Raw genomic sequence first — 21429 nt, forward strand, 5'->3', positions numbered from 1 at the left:
TACAGGAGTATCAAAAGGGGTTTGTCACTACTTTCTTTTAGGACAAACTGTAGGAATTTCTCTCTGGCATAGACATTCAAAGGAAAAGTTTGAGAAATTCTGATCTGGAGACTGCTCTGTGGATCAGTCTATATCCAAAAGTCTTATTTATCCAGTTGGCACTATTCTCTTCCAGTACAAGGAAGCTGGTCTTTTTCTGCTTGTATTTCTCAAATTTTTATTTGGAATGGAGTAAATGAAATTACACATTACTTTATTGTGCTGGGACATAGTTATAAAACATTCTTAGTGGATCAGTCACCATGGAAACTTGATTGAAATAATTTTTTTTACCTAGGTATTTCTGGTTTTAAGTACCTTCATGTGTATAATCAATTGTTGTTGGATAGAAAAAAAGCCATAGTTTATGAAAGCATTTCCTGCAAAAAATGTGTTGTCCTATGCCCATGATATCTAATGTTATAGATTGAATTACAGTCTTTCTCCAAAGATATGTTGAAATGTTAACATATGACTCTACCCCAGGCAGCACCTTTGCAAAGATAATTAAAGTGAAAATAAGACAGGCCCTAACCCCATTTGGCTGGTGCCTTGTTGGATGGTCATGCAGAACCAGGAAATCACATGAATATAGAGACAGGAAAGAGGCTTGGGACAGATCCCTGACAAAGCTTACCAAATGTACAGAACTGAATTTCTATTGTATATGCCCTTTAGTCAGTGATTCTTGGTTCCAACTACCATAATAAACTAATACATCTAGAAAGCATCAGTGTGACCTGTGTTAGTTAAGACCCATCTCTAGTCTTTTAACTTCTCTGTCTGCATATTAAGTATTAAGTGGTACTTGTACTTATTGGGTGTCATGCTAAGCACCTCTGAGTTTTGTGTGTAGTAACTTGTTCAATTCCATGAATGCTATTTTCTCTAGTATTTGAATGAGCATAGTAGAAGAGTTCAGTAACATGTTGGAGGTCACACAAATGAGCAAATAGGTCCTAGATTTAACTTCAGCACTCTGATGGCCAGATATCCTTTCAGTACAAATGAGCAATTCGCACATTTTTCTGCTTAGTATGCAGCAAGTCATTGCACCTAGGTTGATGGATTGGTTGGAATGAAATTGGGAAACAATCATATTGGCTTACAGCTCTCTGCTGCCCTCTTTTGATGGGATGAGAAGAGCTTGTCTGACTTGGAAATGATGCAGTGGTGCTGCTGATAGACCACTCTTGGGAGTTTTACCCTCCTTGTGGAATACCCTCTGTGGAAAGAGTTCCTGCGTTCTAGCTGGAGTGCCTCTCACTGGTCAGGATCCTTCCTGTAGAAGTGAATTAGATGCACTCATGTGGCTTTTAGAAGTGGTGAGCTTAAGCTCAGGTATGAAAGGCAATTAGCACATATCTCCTTAACTCCTCAGGTTGCTATCCCCACTCTCAGGATTTTGGGGCCTGAGACCTGCAGCCTTGGGAAAGATGAAGTGCTGTCATCATTAGCAAAGACTGTGTGTCAGCAATCTTTAGGGCTCGTGAAGACTTACAGCAGTCAAGGGCAGAACCATCCTCAAGTAATAACCGTATTAGTCCTGCCTTTCCTTTTGAAGTAAGAATATTTTACATGTTAATGTAAAATGATGCTGTGGATGCTTTTGGCTTGGCCCAGACGCCTCAGGGTATGGGTAGCAACCCTTTCCCCACTGCTTCTTGAGTATTGGATGTTTAGCTGCCTGAGTTGGCAGTCTTACCCTAACAGGTGATTCTTGTCACCTGTTCACTTGGGAAGTTATTTCCTTCCTCTGTCACTGATTCATCCTTCTTGGTTGGTAAGGAGTTACAAAAGAACACCCTTCCCCCTAACCCCTCCAGTGTACATAGAGGGAAGCATCTTTGATCTTTGGTAGGACTGGTGTTCCTTTTGAGATGAGGTTGGGTTCCTGTTAGCATCCTTCTTAATTAGCTTTCCTTCCCTGCCCTGCTTATGTCACTTCTCTTCCCTGAGAGCAATCCCTCCAAGAAATTAACTGTCTTTTATTACTACCTAATCAGCAATTCTCTGCTGATTAGGGCAGCTAGCCATTCATTATATATGAATATAAGAATATAGGTTCTGCTCTTAGAATAGAAAACATATGCTGAATAAACAAATGGACAGACATTTGCTTCAGCTTTAGCCTCTTGAAGTTAAATTGAGGTCAATGTAGGCACATAATTGACTTTGTGGGTTTGCAGCTACTATGTTAGCTAATTAAAATGGACCAGTATGTTTTAAAAAAAATTTTTTTATGGCAGAAGGTGTTTTATTACTTGGTAGCTAAACAGTTGTATTAAGTATTTAAACTACACTGTTTAAAGTTAGTTCTTTAATTCTGAGGTCTTTTATTCCATCTTAGTTTGGGGATGGAATAGTACATGTGGATTCATTTATAAATTAATTTTCTCTTTACACACTTGACAGGATGCATAGCATCTTACTCATCTTTACATTGGTCCATGTGATGTCTAGCACAAAATATTGTACATTGTAGATGTTCAATATCTGTGATGGGTAATAATTGGCTTCCATAAAACGAGTTTTTTTGCTAAGTTTAGAAAACAAACGAGGATAAATTTGTCCATAACTACATCTAGGCTTTTCAAACAAAATGTCTTGGATGGAGCCAGGCGCCAGTGGCTCATACCTGTAATTCTAGCTACTCAGAAGTCTGAGATCTGAGGATTGCGGTTCAAAGCCAGCCAGGGCAGGAAAGTCTGTGAGACTCTTATCTCCAATTAACCACCAGAAAACTGGAAGTGGCGCTGTGGCTCAAGTGGTAGAGCACTAGCCTTGAGCTGAAGAGTTGAGGAACAACACCTAATCCCAGAGTTCAAGCCCCACAACTGACTAAAAAATAAAAAAGTCTTGGATGCTGAGTACATCCAGCACAGTAACTTTAGTATTTCCTTTAACAATGTATTAACATGTTACAGTTTAAACTTATATTACTCTGTCTTACCTATGATCATTTATGTGTCCGTGGGTGTGCATATGTCTCCCACCCCTGAATTTCACAGAAATGACCAACCACACATTTTGAGGTGCAGATAGCGTGCTTTATTTTGTTGTTAGTATCTCAAGGAGGTCCAACAATTAGAACTAACAATTGAAATTATACCTGCATGAAAAGAACTATGTCAAATTGATATTTTTGGGCAGTTGGTAATATTTATTGTTTTACTTTAACGACAGCTTCATGTTGTTTAACTTTTATTTTGCTGTGGCTCATAGCTTAGTTGCCCAGTTTGTCAGGTGTAATTTAAATTTAGAACTACCACACAAAGGCATTGGCTGCACCTGGGACCTCCAGGAGTTGGCACCGCTCTGGCATAGGAATACTTGGCTAGCTTGGTTAAATGAGGGGATGGCCAGGAGATGGTACTTTTCCAAGCTACCCAGGCACTCTTTATGTCAGAGACAGTGTGAAATGAGCGAACAAAGTGTTGGCCGTTACACTTTGCTCTGGTAATATTTAAGTCATGATAATTTTAAGTATGACATCATCAGAGAAAATGTAAGACGTTAAAGTGGTGCTTACAGGAGGGTAAATGCAAACATCACCAATGCCTTACATTTCTGATTTGATAGGTATTGGTGCACATATCATGTGACATGCGCAGTATCATCATCTTTTAGGTGGACAGGACATCTTCAATGGGGAATTTCTCAACCCACTGAGGCAAACTTAGACTTCAACAGTATGTTGAGGCACAAGAATTAATTGAGTGTTGAGCAGGGTATTCGTTCCATAAGAAACTTTCTCCTACCAACGGTTAGTTTCAAAAGTTACAGTGTAAAATGCCATAAAATAAATGGTACAAAACTTTATAACCGTTAAGCCGGCTATATACAGTATGTACATGTCATTAATGAATGTATAATATTTTTAGGTCAACAATTATGAAAAGATTGAAATGTATACTTTTGAACTTTGACTCGTTTAGATGGATACAAAACTACTTCTTAAAAAATATTTACAGATCAGAAAGATTAGTCCATGTGAATCATTTGTGAAAAGTTAAGAATGAGTATAGAGCTTAAGAGGCCAGGCCCTCTTACATAGAGCGAATATTTATATTCACAGTAGCAGAATCAGATCCAAATTCATTCCCTAAGCTCAGGGTATAAAGTCCACCATCTTGTTTCTGTACGTCCATGATGATTAGGGTTGTCAGGTCCTCTGTGTTTTCAATGTGGAATCTCCCTTGTTGTTCTTGGTTTTGAATTTTTCTTCCACCACAGGACCATGTTATTTCTGGGGTAGGCTCTCCCGTAAAAGCACAGGCTACTGTTAGAACTTTGCCTTCATCAATGCTGATATCAGAGGGAAGAGCTTCAATTTTAGGTGGGATTCCTTTATGGAACAACAACAAAAAAGTTTTAGGATCACTGAAAATGATAGTGATTTCTGTGTCTACTGAATTGTATGTATTAAAGACTATGCCAGACTACTTGGCTTGTCTACCTCTACCAGTGATTTTATTGCTCACCTCTTCCTCCTGCTTTAAGCATTCTACTAGTTGAGCTTTCCAGTTGTGTCATACTAGATTTTCCCATAAAACTGCTGGAACTCATTTCTACAAAAGACTCTTGCATGGAGGACATGCTTTGGGCAGACATGCTTGCAAATTTCATTTCAGTCATGCTGCTAGCACTGCTGCTGCTGAAACTGCTGAAGGAGGCCTCTTGTTTAGAGGCAGACATTTGGACTGACTGAGACGAGAAGCTTCCTTGCAAGCTTGTGTCACCACTTGTCCTCAATACTACCTCTCTGGAAGGTTCTTCAACCAGAGCTGTGGAGCATAGCAGATACACAAAGAACATCAATGACATCTGGTTAATTGGTGACAGCTGACATTGACTTACACAGAAACATAATCCAAACAATTTGCTGTTGAAGCATAAGCCAATACATATATACATACATTTGTCAAGAGCTAGCTCAGTTCTCCAACAAATGAAATCCTTATATCTCTATTATTACATGCAGGTGCTAGAAATACTAGGAAAAAAGTGATTAGTCATCTACAAAATAATTGACATATTGTACATTCAGAAAGTAAGTGTTTCAGGGCAGTTGGTAGCTCTACTTTGAAACTTAACTTATCCAAGTTTCTGTTTAGCTGAGTTCACACAGGTTGCCTCTCGCTCTTTCATACATAGAATTTAAAATGGCTTCTCAAGAGTTTTCTCTGCTCAAAACTCAGGCAAGGAGGCAGCAAACAAATGAAGAAAATGGGAAAGATACTTACGAAGGACTGTTAAGGAAGCAGTAGCTGAACATTGGCCATGGAAATTTTTGGCCTTAATTGTATACTTTCCACTGTCACTTACTGATGCATTTCGGATTTCAAGAGTATATGTACTTCGAGAGCGACTTACACTGATATTTGAAGAAACAGAAATCTACAAGGAAAGGGGGGAAAGTATTTGTTATCCAGAAGAAAGCAAGCTATTTTAGGTTTTCTTCACTAAGACAGTCACAATTTTACTTACTGGTAAGTTGTTCTTAAACCACTCAATTTCAGGGGATGGCTCCCCAGTGATTTCACAAGAAAAGAGAACATTTTGGCCTTCATTAACATTTTGAGATCTAGGTTGTGAGATGAAGGTTGGAGCATCTGACAGTTCTTTGCTGAGGGTCAGGTCATAGTGACATTTGATGATCCCCTCACTGGTCTTGCCTATACAGGTGAGGACTCCTTCATCTTTGCGACTGGCTTGCTTGATGGTGAGGGTCTGGTCACTGCCTGACACACCATATCTGTACTCCTCAGAGTTAGTAAGCTCAATGCCATTCAGCATCCATTTCACATCAGTGGCACCAGCAATGCTGGCTTTTAAAGTCACTCTCTGACCATCTGATATGCTCATCTGAGTAGAAGATGCTTTAATCTCAGCATGAGTTCTAACTTCTGATGCCTGTGAGGTTTTGCTGATTTCCTCGTGGACAATGGATTTTTCCAGGGAGGCTGCTGCTGATTTCTTCACCTCTTCAGAAATCAGAAGCTTTGAGGCTTCTTCCTTGATGGCTAGTTTTTCTTGAGATTTCATCTCTGACACCTTGATTTCTTCAGAAGATAGAGCTTTTTGAGAAATTTCCTCTTTGATAACTGCCTTCTTCTGTGATGTAATTTCAGAAGTTTTTTGTGTCGATACTTTCTGTGCTTCAGTGTCTTTCACAGCTAAAAAAGAAAATTTTGTTAAGCCAGACCTAATTGGAAAGTGATTCTCTCTACCCTTTATCCTTGTACATACTGCATGTACATAATACAAAGACTTTAAGAAATACGTTGACATCTGCACTGTAGGTCACACCAGGTGTGCCCCTCCCCACCCCCCATTCATGGGTCTAGAACTCTGGGCCTGGGCGCTGTCCCTGAGCTCTTCAGCTCATGGCAAGTGCTCTACCACTTGAGCCACAGCGCCATTTCCAGTTTTCTGGTGGTTTATTGGAGATAAGAGTCTCACAAACTTTCCTGCCCGGGCTGGCTTTGAACCACAATCCTCAGATCTCAGCCTCCTGAGTAGCTAGGATTACAGGTGCGAGCCACTGGCGCCTGGTTTGGTTACATCAGTTTTTGCCTCAACCCCAAACTTGGTAAACTGTCACATGTGACTTTTGAGATCGGCATAAAGGTTCCTTGAACTGAACTACTTGAAGGTAATTATTTTTATGGCCTAAGGGAAAACATTTGAAAAGAATAGTCAAAGGACACAGGAGATATGTGAATTTAAAAGATTTGAGAAGACGGTGATGAAAGCAAACTAACTAGGGAATGGATATCGGGCTGTCATTAGCGTTGTTTTGCTTTGGAAAATAGCCAGAGTAAAGATTTATTGAAGCAGTGCCATTTTGTTTACTTACTTGGCTTTATTCTTAAATATTTATAGGAACAGAATAAGGTTTTTGTGGGACTCTTAATATAACACCACATATAATTACACATGCTTTTTAATACTAAGTGTATTTTAACTTCAAAAATGTATGTTTTTACATTTGTGTGCAAATGCCACCTATTCTAGAGCTAGAAAAAGTTACATTTAAAAACTTCCTTGTAAACATGTAAGGGAGGGATGTTAAAAAATATTTCCTTAGTATCATTTTCTGACAAGTTAGGGTGAAGAAAAATAGTCCACTTACCTTGTATTGTTAACTTGCAGCTAGAGGACACAGACCCAGCTGAATTTGTTACTGTACAAGTGTAAAGGCCACTGTCAGAAGTTTCAGTCTTAAGAACTTCTAACACAAATCTTCCTTTCTCTTCAGAGAGTTTATATTTACTTCCTTGTGCAATAGCCTGTGGAAAGCAAATAATTGAGGTGAGGGTTTTTTTTTTTTTTTGTTGTTGTTGTTGAAGCTAGAACTCAGGGCTTTGCGCTCGCATTTGGCTTTACTGCTCAAAGCTGGCACTCTACCATTTGAGCCATACTTCACTTATTACTTTTTGGTGGTTAATTGGAGATAAGAGTCTCAAAGACTTTTCCTGACCAGGCTGGCTTTGAACTATGATTCTCAGATCTCAACCTTCTGAGTAGCTAGGATTACAGGCATGAGCTACCAGTGCCTGACTTGATTTGAGTTTTTAAAAGTAAATTTAAATTTTCTTTGGGAGTTGAGTTAGGTTTTTAGAGGACAAAGAAGACAATTAGAAACTGATTACCTTTCCATCCTTTGTCCAGATGATAGTTGGCTGGGGTTCTCCAGTTGCTTTAACTATAAATTTAGCAACACTATTTGAAGAAACTGTTGTATCTTGCAACCCAGTAACAATGACTGGTTTTGAGGAAACTGGTTCAGGAGATTTTGGTTCAGCTTTCTTGGTTTCTGTTGGTTCAGCTGTTTTCGGAGCTGATTTCTTGGTTTCTGATCTGCTTGATATCTGCTCATGGATATTCTTGAAAGCTTGTCCCATAAACTGGAAGCTAGTTTTGGAAGCTCCACCTTCTCCAGAAATCTCACAAACATATTCTCCACAATCAGATTCTGTGAGATTATGAATTTTAAGCTCGTAGGTACCATCTGCTGAATAATGAAACTGGAAATGCCCATTTTCCTTGAGTTTCTGGCCATCTTTGTACCAGGCAACCTCTTTAGCACATAATACACTGCTCTCAACGGCACAGGTGAGCTTTGCAATGTCTTTAGAAGCTTCTGCTTTCAGGTGCCGACTTATCTTTGGTGGTGCGGAAACTGGGAGCTGCTGAACTTTCTCTGTGGGTGTGGGCTTTGACTCTGTGGGTGACACAGCTTTTGGATGAGAAATCACTGGTTCTGGAGATTTCACACGTTTTGGAGACTTAACTGCTTCTGGAGATTTTACCCGAGGCTCTGGTGATTTGACTCTTGGTGGTGAGGCTACAGCCTTTTCAGGAACCCGAGCCTTTTGAACAGTCAAAGTAAATTGTGCTTCCTGTGTCCCCTCACTGTTTTCTACCACCACACTATAGTTGCCTTCATCAGAAGCCTGCACTGCAGAGATCTCCAGGGTGGATTTGTACTTTGTGGTGCTCACCTGGTGGCGGGCAGAAGTGCTTATCCCTTGTCCTTCCCGCAGCCAGGTCACATTTGGTACTGGCTCACCATCTGTGTCACAAGAAAACCTGGCAGTTTCGCCTTCATAGACAGTTATGGACCGTGGCTTTGTTAGAATTCTTGCTGCCAGTGTTGTCTTGATCTTACGAGTTGTGTGTTTTTCTTCCAGTGACTTTTCTTCTAATGCGGTGCTTTTCATTTCTGCAGCCTCATAGTGTTCATAGGATGCTAAACTTTCCCTGGTCTCTGTCATCTGTGATTTCACTTCCCGGATGGAAGAAGATGCTTCCATCTCAGAGGTTTTCTTAAATGATGAAACCGCATATGCCTCTGTTTTTGTCAGCTCAGGGAAAACAGATCTGGGGACCTCTTCATCCCTACGCTGGGATGCATAGGTGGTATAAGCCCCTCCAGCCACATCCAGCGTCGCATAGTCAGAAGCTTCACCTTTGTAGTTGGTGCACACGGCACGGTAGGTTCCGCTGTCCTCGGCCTGACAGTCAAGAATTTCCAGGGTCAGGACTCCGCTTGTGTTGGTGTAATGAATTTTACTGCTCTCTTGGAGTTCCACACCATTGTGGTACCATTTAACCTCAGCAGTTGGCTTAGACTGGACATTTAAGATGAAGCGTGTATTCTGGCCACATGGCACTCGGTGGGAGCGCATTCTCAGGGTGATACGAGGGGCATGGTCCAGTGTGAAAGGCTGCTGACTCAAAACCTCATACTTCCTCTCCGATGTCTTCTGAGTCTTTAAAGCAGCTTTCATGGACTCATATCTGGAAAAGATATCAAATCTTGCAGACCTCTCAAATCTTGAGAGTGATCTCTCACTAGACACAGGGCTGGGGGACCGTGGGCGAGTTCTCTCTGGAGTAGGGGACCTTCTTTCCAAGTCATCTTCGTATTCCTCAGAGGGTTGTGGGCGTGATCGGATCAGTTCAGACACTGGCCTCATTAATTCAATGTAAGTTGGAGACAAGGAGCGTCGTCGTCTGAGTAGTCGAGACACGGATGAGGAAGATTCTCTTTGAGCCCGTCTTGCGATTTCGTATTCTTCCTCTATTTCTGTTATTTCTGTCACTTGTCTCTGTCGCTTTGATTTCTTTTTAGACTTATCTTCCTTTGACAAGTGTTCAAGCTCACTTTTGTATTCTGAGAGACGCTGGGTGGTTGTCACTGGCCGGAGGAGTTCTTCATCTTCCTTCTCAGCCATGATCCTCTCCCGTTGTCTTGATTGTCTGTATGCGGCTCGGGCATGCCGTTCTCGCAGCTCTGCATAACTTGAACTTGTTTCTGTCTTGGTAGGAATGTGATAGGTCGAGTATCTGAAATCTTTTCTTGCTTCCTCCACCTTCAGATGAGCTTGTGGCGAAGAATAACGTAGGCTAGAAAGCTCAAACCGTGGAGGGCTTCTGCTGGGGGGTGAAGCTGAAAAGCCTAACTCGAGCTCTTCTTCCAGGCGCAGCCTCTCTTCCTCTGTTCTTTTCATGGCCAAGTAGTCATCGATGGGGAGGAGCAATTCCTCATCTGAGATGTCACCTAGAGAACGTCTCCTAGGTCTGTAATAGTAAAAGTCATACTCAGGAGAAGGTGTACGTCGGCGGGCTGGTCTCACCATTTCAAGATCATCTTGGGACAGTTTGGGAATCCTCCATTTAGGTCTGTATTGATCTGTAATGCGTGGAAGGGGCATCACGTAAAACTGTTCCCATCTTGAAAGGCGGATGCGCTTGGGTCTCTTCTGCACAACTCTGTCGAGTTTCCCAGGCATTTCATATTGATCACGTATCCTTTTGTACCACTTCATGTCAGACATGGGTATGAACTGTTTGATGTGCTGGTCTTCTTCTACAGTCATCTGTTTGTACTTGCGTGGCTCTGGCACTTCATAAGGCATACGGAATTTTCTCTCCTCCTTCTTTTCTTCTGTCTGAAGTCGGTATTCTCCTTTCACAGTCTTCGTGCTGACAGCTGGTTTGTAAAGGATGGCAGCTTCTCTCAGAGCCTCTTGTGCTACCTGAGTCAATGGCACAGTTTCAGTGCCAGAAAGAATTTCCGCCATTCTCAGTGTCTTGTCAATCTGTTTTTGTACGTGTCGCTCCCGTTCCTCCTTGCTCTGGAATTCCTGCTTGACGTATCTCAAGCGTTCTACTTGTAAGTGAGCCTGGCAGCTGGTGGATCCAGCTGTGTTTGTGGCAGTGACTCTGTAATAACCTGTGTCTCCAGGCAGAGTATCCCTGATGTGCAAAGCATAATAATCCAAGCCTTCATGGACAATTTCAATGTGAGGTCCAAGGGAAAGTGGCTGGCCATCTTTTTCCCATTTTAATGTTGGCGGGGGGATGCCAGACACTCTGATCTCAAAGCAGATGCTCTGACCTTCTTGGCATTCTGCATTTGCCAGTAGCCGTTTGAACATGGGTCTTAGGGTGGTATCTGCAGGAGGTGGGTGTAGGGTTACAGTCAGCTTTGCCTTGCAGCTGTCTTCACCATATTTGTTTCTTGCTACAACTGTATATTCAGCATCATCATCTGTAGTTACATTGTTAATTGTTAGTTGATAGAGACCCTTGTCAGACTCAAATGAGTACTTCTTGTCATCATCACCGGGTTTGATTTTCTGACCTGATTTATACCATGTTACACGAGGCTCTGGGTGGACAGTTATAGTTACTCCAAATCGCACATTTTCACCTACATAAGCTGTCTTGTTGTAGAGAGGCAGGGTAAATTCTGGTGGTCTTTCAAGGAGTCTCATTGTGTCCGTTCTGCGCTTGATTTTCTTTATGGCTCTACGGCAGTAATAGTCATAAACTTCTCTCACATTTTTAACAAAAAGCTCTGCATAAGAGCTGTCCTCACCATAGTCATTGACTACTTTGCATCTGTAGGTACCATCATCAAATCTGGTGATGTCTTTGATGTACATTGTAGCCACTCCATCTTCATAGGTGATTTCATATTTCTCACTGTTCTCCAGCTGTCTGACGCCAAAGTACCAGGTCACTTGGGTAGACTGATCATAATTTTCAATTTTGCATACATATTTGGCACTTCCTCCTTCTTCACCAACTGCATGCATTATTTGCCCAGAAACTGGGCCAATTTCGATGGATGCTACTTTGACTTTAGCAACGCTCACTCCCCTCTGAGATCGAATGGCACCACCACAGGAGACCCTGGCTGCAGACACAACCATGTTGAGGTCTTTCTTGATCAAGGTATGGTAGTAACGCCGGTGCTTCAGTGTTCTAATGACTTTAGTACTGACTCTTTCGATCTTCTGCTTCAGCCATGGGTGTTGGAGTGCCTCAGAAGCTGTCATGCGAGACTTTCTCTCTTTCACTAATAGCCTGTCAACAAAATCCATGGCTTCAAGGCTGATTTCTTTGAAGGCTTCTTCATCAAAAGTATATTCAGCATTCATGATATTCTCAATCATCTGTTGGTTAGTTTCAGCCAAGAATGGGTTGATACCACTCAGCAGCACATACACCAATGTACCAAGTGACCACATGTCTGTGGCTGTGCTGACAACATCGTGCTGGTGGACTTCAGGTGCGTAGTATTCAGGGGCTGTGAACAGAAGTCTGAAGTTGTCCCCTGGCTTCAGCTGACGGGCTTGACCAAATTCTATTATTTTAATTGTGGAACTCTTTCTTGTTTGGTAAATGATATTTTCTGGTCTGATGTCAAAGTGTCCAATATTCTGACTGTGTAAGAACTCAAGTGCTTCACAGACTTGGCGAACATAGCTTACAATTTCTCTTTCATTAAGCTCAAAAGCACTTGTGTTAATGCGTTCAAATATGTCCAGTCCTGATATGAACTCAAAGATCATAACTAATTCTTCCATACTTTCAAAGGATTCATGGAGATACAAGATGTTTCTATGCCTTGCGATGTTTAGAATGGAAATCTCCTTCTTTACCAAAACCTGATCAGTTCCTTTGACTTTCACAAATTTGGCCATGAATGTCTTCTTTGAGGATGTTTCAACACAACGGTGGACAATTCCGAACTCACCACGGCCGAGATCTTCAGCAATCATGTATTTTTCATAGAGTTCTTTGGTTTTAGAGTGTGAAGCTTTCGTTCTGGAAACCTCCCTGGTTTCATCCACCTCTTCATCATAATTCATAGCTCGAGTCTTGTCTTCTTTGGTTACTGTTGGTTCTGAAGGCTCAGAAGGCTTGCTCAGGCCAAACTTGTTTTCTGCTATTACCCGGAACTGATAGCTTGTTTTCCCAAATAAGTTGATGACAGTGTAACGTGTTTCCCGGGCCTGTCCTACACGGAGCCATCTTTCTGCAGTAGTTGCACATTTTTCAACAATGTAGTTGGTGATTTTGCTTCCACCATCAGAAGCTGGCTCTGTCCATGTTAGGTTGACAGAGTCTCGTGCGACATCACTGACTTTGACACCTCTGGGTGGGTCAGGAACATCAGCCACATCCAGTTCAACTGTCTTTTGATCAATTCCAAATCTGTTTTTAGCACAGACCACATAGAAGCCAGCATCTTTTCTCTCCACTCCATTGGGGAAAACAAGTGATGTGAAAGATCGTGTAACAATCACTTGGTAATGGCCATTATTGTCAATTAGATCTTGTCCCTTCTGCCAGGTGATCACAGGATCTGGTTTGCCACTGAAGGGAATCTTGATACTGATCACTTCGCCTCGGAGGGCATGGACTGCTCCCATGCCTTCAAGAGTTTTAGGCAAATGTATCTTAGCTGGAACTGTATCAGAATAAAAGAAGAAAGAATACGATTTAGTGACCCCTAACATCCATTTAGGTGTAAAACATCTCCCCCAAGATTAATGATAGATCATCTAAGACCAAACTTAGGTTCTCTGATTTGCTTTTACCTTCCACTTCCAAGGAGGCAGTGCCAGAAACAGATCCCCCTTGGTTGGTAGCTCTGACTTGGTAAACTGTGGCATCATCATCGGTGACACTTGCAATGATGAGCTGGTGGTAGCCACCCTTAAATTCTTGAATCCTGTACTTCAGTCCATCAGCAATGATTTCTTTGCCTTGTCGGTACCATTTCACAATAGGTTTTGGATGACCAGTCACTTTGCAGACCAAAGTAGCATTGCTTTGATATCTCACATTCAGATTTCTCAGTTCCTCTTTAAAGTGCGGTGCTTTAATTGGGACATCGGATTTGGGAGTGACAGGTTCTGATATTTCACTCCATTCACTTTCTCCGCCAAGGTTTTCACATTTCACACGGAACTCATATTCAAGACCTTCAATAAGGTTTTGCACTGAAAAGACTGTTTCTCGAATTTCTTCTGTTGTCACAGCAATCCATTTATTCTGCTTCTTCTCACGCTTCTCAAGGTAGTAATTTCTAATCTTTGCACCTCCATCACTGGCAGGTGGTTTCCAAGCCACAACACAAGAATCTTTTGTGATAGCAGTAATAGTTGGTTTACCAGGAGCACCTGGCTTTTCTGTTTAAAAGGAAAAAGAAAAAAGCTGAGTAATGAGGTGAAATAGGAAGCTTTACTAAAAGCCTTTTTTTCTTAGGGTGCTGGGAGTCAAACCCAGGTCTTTTACATGCTATACAGTTCTGTACTACTGAGCAACATTCCTCATCCTTAAATTTTTTTTTTTAGAGGAACAGAAATACTCTAAAGTTCTACCCAGATAAATGAAAATGGTTACTTTATGTTAAGAAACTTGAGTCAAAACCCCAAAAAGTAGGTTTTTTTAAAAAAGATATGTAAACTTAAAGTTAGAGAAAAGGCATTGTACTTTATTAGAGTCATGTCTCATTTCTTTTAAATCTTTATTTCTGTCGAAAAAAAATGAATGTAAAGACAATTTTTTCTAGCCATATGAGAAAGGAGATAGAAATCAGGCTATACTTACCAAATGGACTCTTAATGATCACAATTGAGGAGACTTCTAGAGGCTCACTGATGCCGAAGGTGTTCTGAGCTGAAACTCGGAAATAATAGCCAGCATTTTCTGTAAGGTTCACAATTCTACAGGTGGTCACTGAAATGGCTGAAGACACCAATTGCCATTCAGCCCCTTCCTTGGCCTCACATTTCTCCACCACATAATTAGTGATCCAGGAACCACCATCATCAGCAGGGGGTTTCCAGCTGATCACAACAGAGTTCTTTAGTAGGGCTTCAATCACAATTGGTCCTGTTGGTTTATCTGGTTTATCTGTTGGGAGAATATACAATTGTTATGGCACTCACAATGTGTTTCCTGAATTTTTTTAAAAAAATAAAATCACTGAAAGCAAACACCAAATACCTTGTACTTCCACATCAAGAATGGCATCAACTGTTCCGAAAGTATTGCTGAGCTGCACCTTGTATTTCCCAGCATGGGTCTTTCGCTGGACATTCTTCATGACAAGATGAGTATAGTGCTCAGTGTTTTCAATAGTAATACTTTCAGAGTTTTGCAGGAGTTTCTGGCCGTGGAACCAAGTCATGGCTGGTATTGGACGACCAATGTACATCACATGAAGTCGAAGTGTTGAGCCCACAGCACCATAATATTTCTCTTTCAGTGGGTAGCCAGGGTGGAACTGCGGTGCTGCTTGCAGGAGAAGTTTACTACTGCTTTCCACTTCTCCAACTTCGTTGGTAGCTATACAGGTATAAACACCTTCATCCTCTTGTTCCTCTGTCATTACTGTCAGAGTGTGTGTGCGTCCATCAGAAGACATTTTATATTTCCGGCTTTGTACAAGCTCCTTACCAAATCGGTACCATTTAATATCAGGAAGGGGTCTTCCAACAATCTGGCATGAGAGTTGAGCAGGTTCACCCAATTTGATGGTTACATCCTTCATTTCCTTGCGTACTCCTGGGGCCTCTCCAGCTGAAGGTGATATTGGATGCAATATTAAATGCTGAATCCATACCAAGCATGGGTTTGTTCTATTTATTAAATACTGCTATTTACATCTAAGTCTAATTCTGACAGAGTCTTCCTAATGAAAAAACTGTGATAGATCAAACACAACATCATTTTATTATGTAGAGTGACTTTTCTCTTACAATTGGGAGGATAATAATAATGTAATTGGAAGTTTGGGAGAAATGAGTTCTCTCTGCAAGCCTGTAGTATTCTTGACCTTATATACATTTGCTAAAGACTTGTTAGCCTTTCCAATCTTGCTAGAAGATACAAAAAAACTTATTGCATTAGAGGGAGAAATTCTTCCAGAAATGTGCTCATGTGTATCGTTCACTAACAGCTATAACATTGGCTGGCGTGATGTGTGCTTGGAATAGCTTCTTATAGAATTTATCAATGTGTGCATATGCCAAACACTTGCTCTCCAATAAAGCTTTCCAGTTTTACTTAGAATAGCAGCAGAGTTCAAGTTAATGTGTTGTTTTGTTTACATGTCATAAGCAGATAACTAAAGGCTACTTACATGTCAGTTTAGTCTTTACAGACATAGCTGTTCTCCGAGGTCTGCTAAGCCCGGTCTCATTCTCGGCAAAAACCCTGAATTCATATTCAGTAGCTTCCAACAACCCTCCAATTGTGAATTGCCTGTCCTTGATGCGATCTTTATTGCTCTTCTTCCAAGCACTGTCTCCAGACTGTCTATATTCAACCCAGTATCCAAGGATTTCTTTGCCACCATCACATTCAGGCTTCTCCCACTGTAGAGTGACACTGTCTTTAGATATTGAAAGAATCTCAAGTTCTCCTGGTTGGCTTGGTTTATCTGAAATATTTTTAGACAGTTGAAAGAAAATTAGATTTACTGGTGAAATAAGAGAAACAGATGACAGCTGCCTTCTTTAATTTCACTCTTCCCTTGGAAACGTTCCTTACCAAATGGATCCTTGCAAACAACGGGTTCTGAGGCAGGGCTTGTCTCACTGAGCCCAACATCGTTCTGTGCGATGATGCGGAACTGATATTCAGCATCAGGAACAAGCCCAGTGACAGTGTACATTGTAGTTGTGATCTGAGTCTTATTGTGTCTGACCCATTTGTCAGTCGATGTCTCTTTGCGTTCTATGTAGTAGCCTGTGACTCGAGAACCACCATCATCTTTGGGTCGGGACCAGGACAAGCTAACTGAACTCTTGGTCACATCAAGTACTTCTGGAGGATTGCTTGGAGGTTCTGGAGGGTCTATAAATAGAAGTGGAAACAATACAGGTTAATGTGCAGTTCCAAATCTAGCAAGCTAATTCCTTTCACTTAAAAATAAAAGTGCATTAAGTAAGGTAATGAGTATATACATCACCTTCACAACAAAATAAAATTAAATCAAAAAATAAAAGTACACTTAAAGTTTTACAATTTTATAGTTAGAAGAACACTTACTCAGTGGTGTTTTGGGTACAACTGGTTCCTCAGATTTCAAGGCTTTGCTTATGCCAAACTGGTTTTCTGCTGAAACACGGAAATGGTATTCCACATTTTCTTTGAGGCCTTTCACCACCAGAGATGTACCTCGAACTCTGGAATCAATGGTATACCAGGCTGCCTTCGGCACTTCCCTTCTCTCAAGGATGTAGCCCAAGATATCAGCACCACCATCATCAGCAGGAGGTCTCCAACTGACCCTCACAGAGCGTGCTTGTATGTCATCATATTCCAGTGGTCCTTCTGGAGTATTGGGACTTCCTATCACCTTGACTTTGATGTAAAGAGTCTTCTTGCCACATTTGTTTTCCAGAACCAAGTCATAAGTTCCAGAATCATTTCTGTCTGCTTCTTTGATAACAAGCTCTGTGTGTGTTTCAGATGTTGCGATCATGGCACGCTTACTAATATCTTGGCCTTCCTTGGTCCATTTACATACTGGGAATGGTTTTCCTTTGACTGGTATGGTAAGACGGATGACTCCACCTTGTCTTACAAAGACACCTTCCTGGTATTTTTCATCAAGTTCATAATCAGGATATTCTGGGTTAAAGCAGAGTTACAATTTAGAATGATGTTTTTATGGAAAGGGATTAAGCAACACGTCTTAAGACAATTACAGCAAAAAAGAAACAATCACATGTCTTACCAAGCATCTCAGTGACTTTGACTGTTCCTGGTACCTCAGCAGGCTCCCCTGGTCCACCGGCATTACAAGCTAGGACTCGGAATCTGTATTCAGCACCCTGAGGTAGATGTGTTAGCGTGTACTCCCGAATCTTGGTTGGGGTAGTATTACATTTGGTCCATTCATGTTGATCTACTTTTTGCATTTCAATCAAGTAGCCTGTAACTTTAGATCCTCCTTCATCTTCTGGAACACTCCAGGCAAGGGAGACTGATGTCCTGGTAGTATCAGTAACTCTTGGATTTTGTGGCTTTCCTGGTGGAGCTAGGAGGAAAAAGACAAAAATAAACTTGTTAGAGAGCTGTGACATTGAAATTTAACTGTGCCGTATAATCAGTGTATTGAGTTGTTGAAATATGCACTGTTATTATTTGTTTTTCATATATTTGTATTCTATAATCTGTAGTGTGATGTGGTGGTGATTCTAAAACAGAACACATAGAACATGGGTCTCAGAAGGATGAGTTTTACCATCTAGAAAGTATATGTCGATAAACTTATATGAAGTTTATTTACCAATTGGATCCATGGCGACAGTGGGTTTGGAGGGACGACTTGGTTTTCCAGTCCCTCTTGCGTTAATGGCTGTGACACGATGTTCGTATTCTAAGCCTTCAATAAGGCCAGTGGAGCGATACCGTGTCATTGTCACGGGCACTTTGTTGACACGGACCCACCGGTCTGCTCTCACTTCTTTGCGTTCCACAATGTAGCCAGTCACTTGTGAGCCACCATCATCTTCAGGTGGGTACCAAGTAAGTGTCATGCCATCACGGGAGATGTCAAATACCTGTAATGTTTCTGGGGGTCCAGGAATACCTGCAGCAAGACAGAGGTAAATGTAATATGGTCATAGGAATAAAGCAAAACACTCATACTTGTGAGTATCTGAGCTCTTAGTTGGTTTTTAAAATGGTGTATAAGCCTTATGAATGTTTTTCAAGTACCTGTTTTATACATTTTTTTGGCTATTCCTTATTTTCTTTGATTTTATACATTTCTTAAATATGCACTTTCTATTTTTTTCTATCTACTCTATCTACCCATCGTCTTTTTCTGACCCCTGCCTCATTTATTAAGTAGGCACTTTGTATTTTTTCTTCCAATATATCCATCCTTTCATTGTCCTTTTCTGACCCCTTCTTCATCTTGTTGTAGAGTGGAAACTTCTAAGAAAAGGTTTAGAAACTAGGTTCTGGAAGCTGGGCTCAGGTGAGCTCACACCTGTAATCTTAGTTACTCAAAGGTTGAGATCTGAGGATCATGGCTTGAAGCCAGCCCCAGCAGGAAAGTGTGAGACTCTTATTTCTAATAAAATACTCAGAAAAAGCCAGAAGAGGTGCTGTGGCTTAAGTGGTAGAGCACTAGCCTGGAGCACAAAGAGGCTCAGGGACAGTGCCTGGCACACAAAAAAATGTCATGATTATTTGGGAGCTGTTTTTCTTACATCAGGGTATACTGAAAGCAGATTCCTTTGTAGGAACTTTCAGAATCAGAGGTAGAAAGAGTGGTGGATGGGTCCCAGGACTTACTGATGCTGCTGCGCATTCTATGACCTCTGACTGCAAGTAGGAGCCAATCCCAAAGCGGTTTGTGGCTGCCACCCGGAACACATACTCATTCCCTTCCGTGAGTCTGGTAAACTTAAATGTTGGTCTGGTCACCGATTCAGAAACTGGCAGCCAGCCTGGGCGATGAGCATCACGTTGTTCGACCACATAACCACTCAAAGGAGCACCGCCATCCAATTCTGGTGGTTCCCAGGAAATAGTAACTGATGTAGCATCAATTTCATCGATCTTGATAGGCCCACTTGGTGGACCAGGCTTGTCTATAAAAGAAGAAATCCAGGAAATTAATTTTTACTTCAAATCAAAGTGGGGCAACCAAACATCAACTTGCTTGTCACACGTCCTTACCAAGAATGATCACTTTAATGGTTTCTGAAGTAGTTCCAGTAACATTTTTTAATTCAAGCGTGTATTCTCCAGTGTCTCTTATAGTGGTTTCACGGATGGTTAATTTAGCTACTTTAGTGTGAGTTTCAACTGTGACACGCTCTGATTCCTTAAGTTTGGAGCCAGAAAAGAACCAGGAAGCAGTAGGAGGTGGACGGCCAGCAATAGGTATCACGAGCTCTACTGGTCTTCCAGCTGAGACATGGATGGTCTTCTGAGGCATTGTGGACAGATCAATTGTTGGCAATACTATGAGAAAGAAAGAAATACTTATTTTAAACATTACTTCTAATGAGGAAGTGTCATGAATTTTGAATATTTTCTTGGCTGTCACTGTTATTTGAGTTTTCAATACACACCTCTGAGGTCTTGTACAGTCACGGGAGTGACAATCTCTCTTGGCTCCGAAACACCTTTCTCATTTTGTGCCCTCACTCTAAATAAGTACTGTTCACCTTCATTTAAGGAAATAACGGTGTGCTCCAAGACTGTGGGCTTTAGAGTGACGACCTTCATCCATCTCTCTGTGCCAGCTTTGCAGGCCTCAAGAACATATCCAGTGAGTCGGCTACCACCATCGTAAAGTGGTTTCTCCCAGGCGAGGGTGACAGTGGATTTGGTGACGTCAACCACTTCTAGTTTTGTAGGCACCAAAGGCACTTCTGAGACCAGAACTGCATCAGACGTTTCACAAGGTTCTCCAATGCCATAGATATTTTCTGGCAGCACTCTGAAATAGTACATGGTTCCTTCTACAAGTCCAGAAATTCGGTAAAGTGTCTTGCTGCATTTGGTAGTTACTGTTTTAAATGCTCTCATGGCAGCTTCACGTTTCTCAATAATGTAATTGTTGACTGGAGCCCCACCATCAATTGTAGGAATTTCCCAAGTGATAGTCACAGAATCTCTTGATACTTCCTTCACTGTCACTGAAGGACAAGGACCAGGAGTATCTGAAAAACAGAATATGCGAGACCCATAATTCTTCTTTGTCTGATTGGTTGGTAGTATCTTTTAAACAAAACTTTGGTGGGAAATAGAATCAATAAAGGGAAAGGTTCTCTTTAGAGAGATAATAAGGATCAAAGTATACTTTTTTGGAGATTTAATTTTAAGAAAAATACATACCATACACTTTAACAAGGACTGTTGCTGATTTCTTGCCAGATTGATTTTCAGCTTCAATTGTGTATTTTCCAGCATCGTACCGATTTACTTTGTCTACAATCAGTAAAGAGTAGCTTTCGGTGTTGTCAATAATCGCCCGGTTTGCAAGGTCAATGCCTTTCTTGCTCCAAGTGATGATGGGAGGTGGTCTTCCAGAAACTGACACCATCAGGCGCAATGAGGCCCCGGCCCTCACAGTCACAGTCTTCTTTAGATCATCTGCAAGCTCGAGATCTGGTATTTCTGGAGAGTAAACGTCAAAATTGAATTAGTTCATAAATAGATGGGATGAGAAAAATAGTTCATCTAAAAGTCGGTATTATAAATACCTAGTCTTTCCACAGGCTCAATTTCAGCAATTGTTTCACTGTATTCGCTTATACCCTTCACATTCACAGCAGCAACTCTGAAAGAATATTTCTGGCCTGTCTTCAGGTCTGGCACAGTGAATTCAGTATTTCTTATGGTAGCGTTGGTATGCACTTGGAGCCACTCATCGGTGTCTTTCTCTTGCATCTCAAGAACATATCCTATGATGTCAGCTCCCCCATCATACATGGGCTTGGTCCATGCCAAACTAATGCTGCGCTTGGTAGTATCCACAACTCTTGGAGCAGAAGGGGGTCCAGGAGTGTCTGTGGAATTTAAACAGTGAGATGTGTTACA

General features: G+C 41.3%; 1 protein-coding gene across 1 annotated transcript in view; it reads right to left on the minus strand.

Annotated features, from left to right (window-relative positions):
• Nucleotides 1-3067: 3067 nt before the first annotated feature.
• Ttn (titin) overlaps nt 3068-21429 on the minus strand; it is a 281635-nt gene continuing 263273 nt past the window's right edge. Inside the window, exons 296-314 of the mRNA XM_013027532.1 lie at nt 21093-21398; nt 20725-21006; nt 19956-20549; nt 19558-19845; nt 19167-19469; nt 18155-18457; nt 17600-17902; nt 16909-17493; nt 16408-16713; nt 15998-16297; nt 14860-15435; nt 14461-14766; nt 13446-14039; nt 7698-13315; nt 7178-7334; nt 5530-6218; nt 5286-5439; nt 4524-4826; nt 3068-4387 (exon numbers count right to left, since the gene is read on the minus strand). Of these exons, the coding sequence (XP_012882986.1) occupies nt 4089-4387; nt 4524-4826; nt 5286-5439; nt 5530-6218; nt 7178-7334; nt 7698-13315; nt 13446-14039; nt 14461-14766; nt 14860-15435; nt 15998-16297; nt 16408-16713; nt 16909-17493; nt 17600-17902; nt 18155-18457; nt 19167-19469; nt 19558-19845; nt 19956-20549; nt 20725-21006; nt 21093-21398 (12266 nt within the window). The 3' untranslated portion in view covers nt 3068-4088. The remainder of the gene's footprint in view (nt 4388-4523; nt 4827-5285; nt 5440-5529; nt 6219-7177; nt 7335-7697; nt 13316-13445; nt 14040-14460; nt 14767-14859; nt 15436-15997; nt 16298-16407; nt 16714-16908; nt 17494-17599; nt 17903-18154; nt 18458-19166; nt 19470-19557; nt 19846-19955; nt 20550-20724; nt 21007-21092; nt 21399-21429) is intronic.

This window comes from Dipodomys ordii, unplaced genomic scaffold (assembly GCF_000151885.1).
Source record: "Dipodomys ordii isolate 6190 unplaced genomic scaffold, Dord_2.0 Scaffold5, whole genome shotgun sequence".
Classification (NCBI taxonomy): domain Eukaryota; kingdom Metazoa; phylum Chordata; class Mammalia; order Rodentia; family Heteromyidae; genus Dipodomys; species Dipodomys ordii.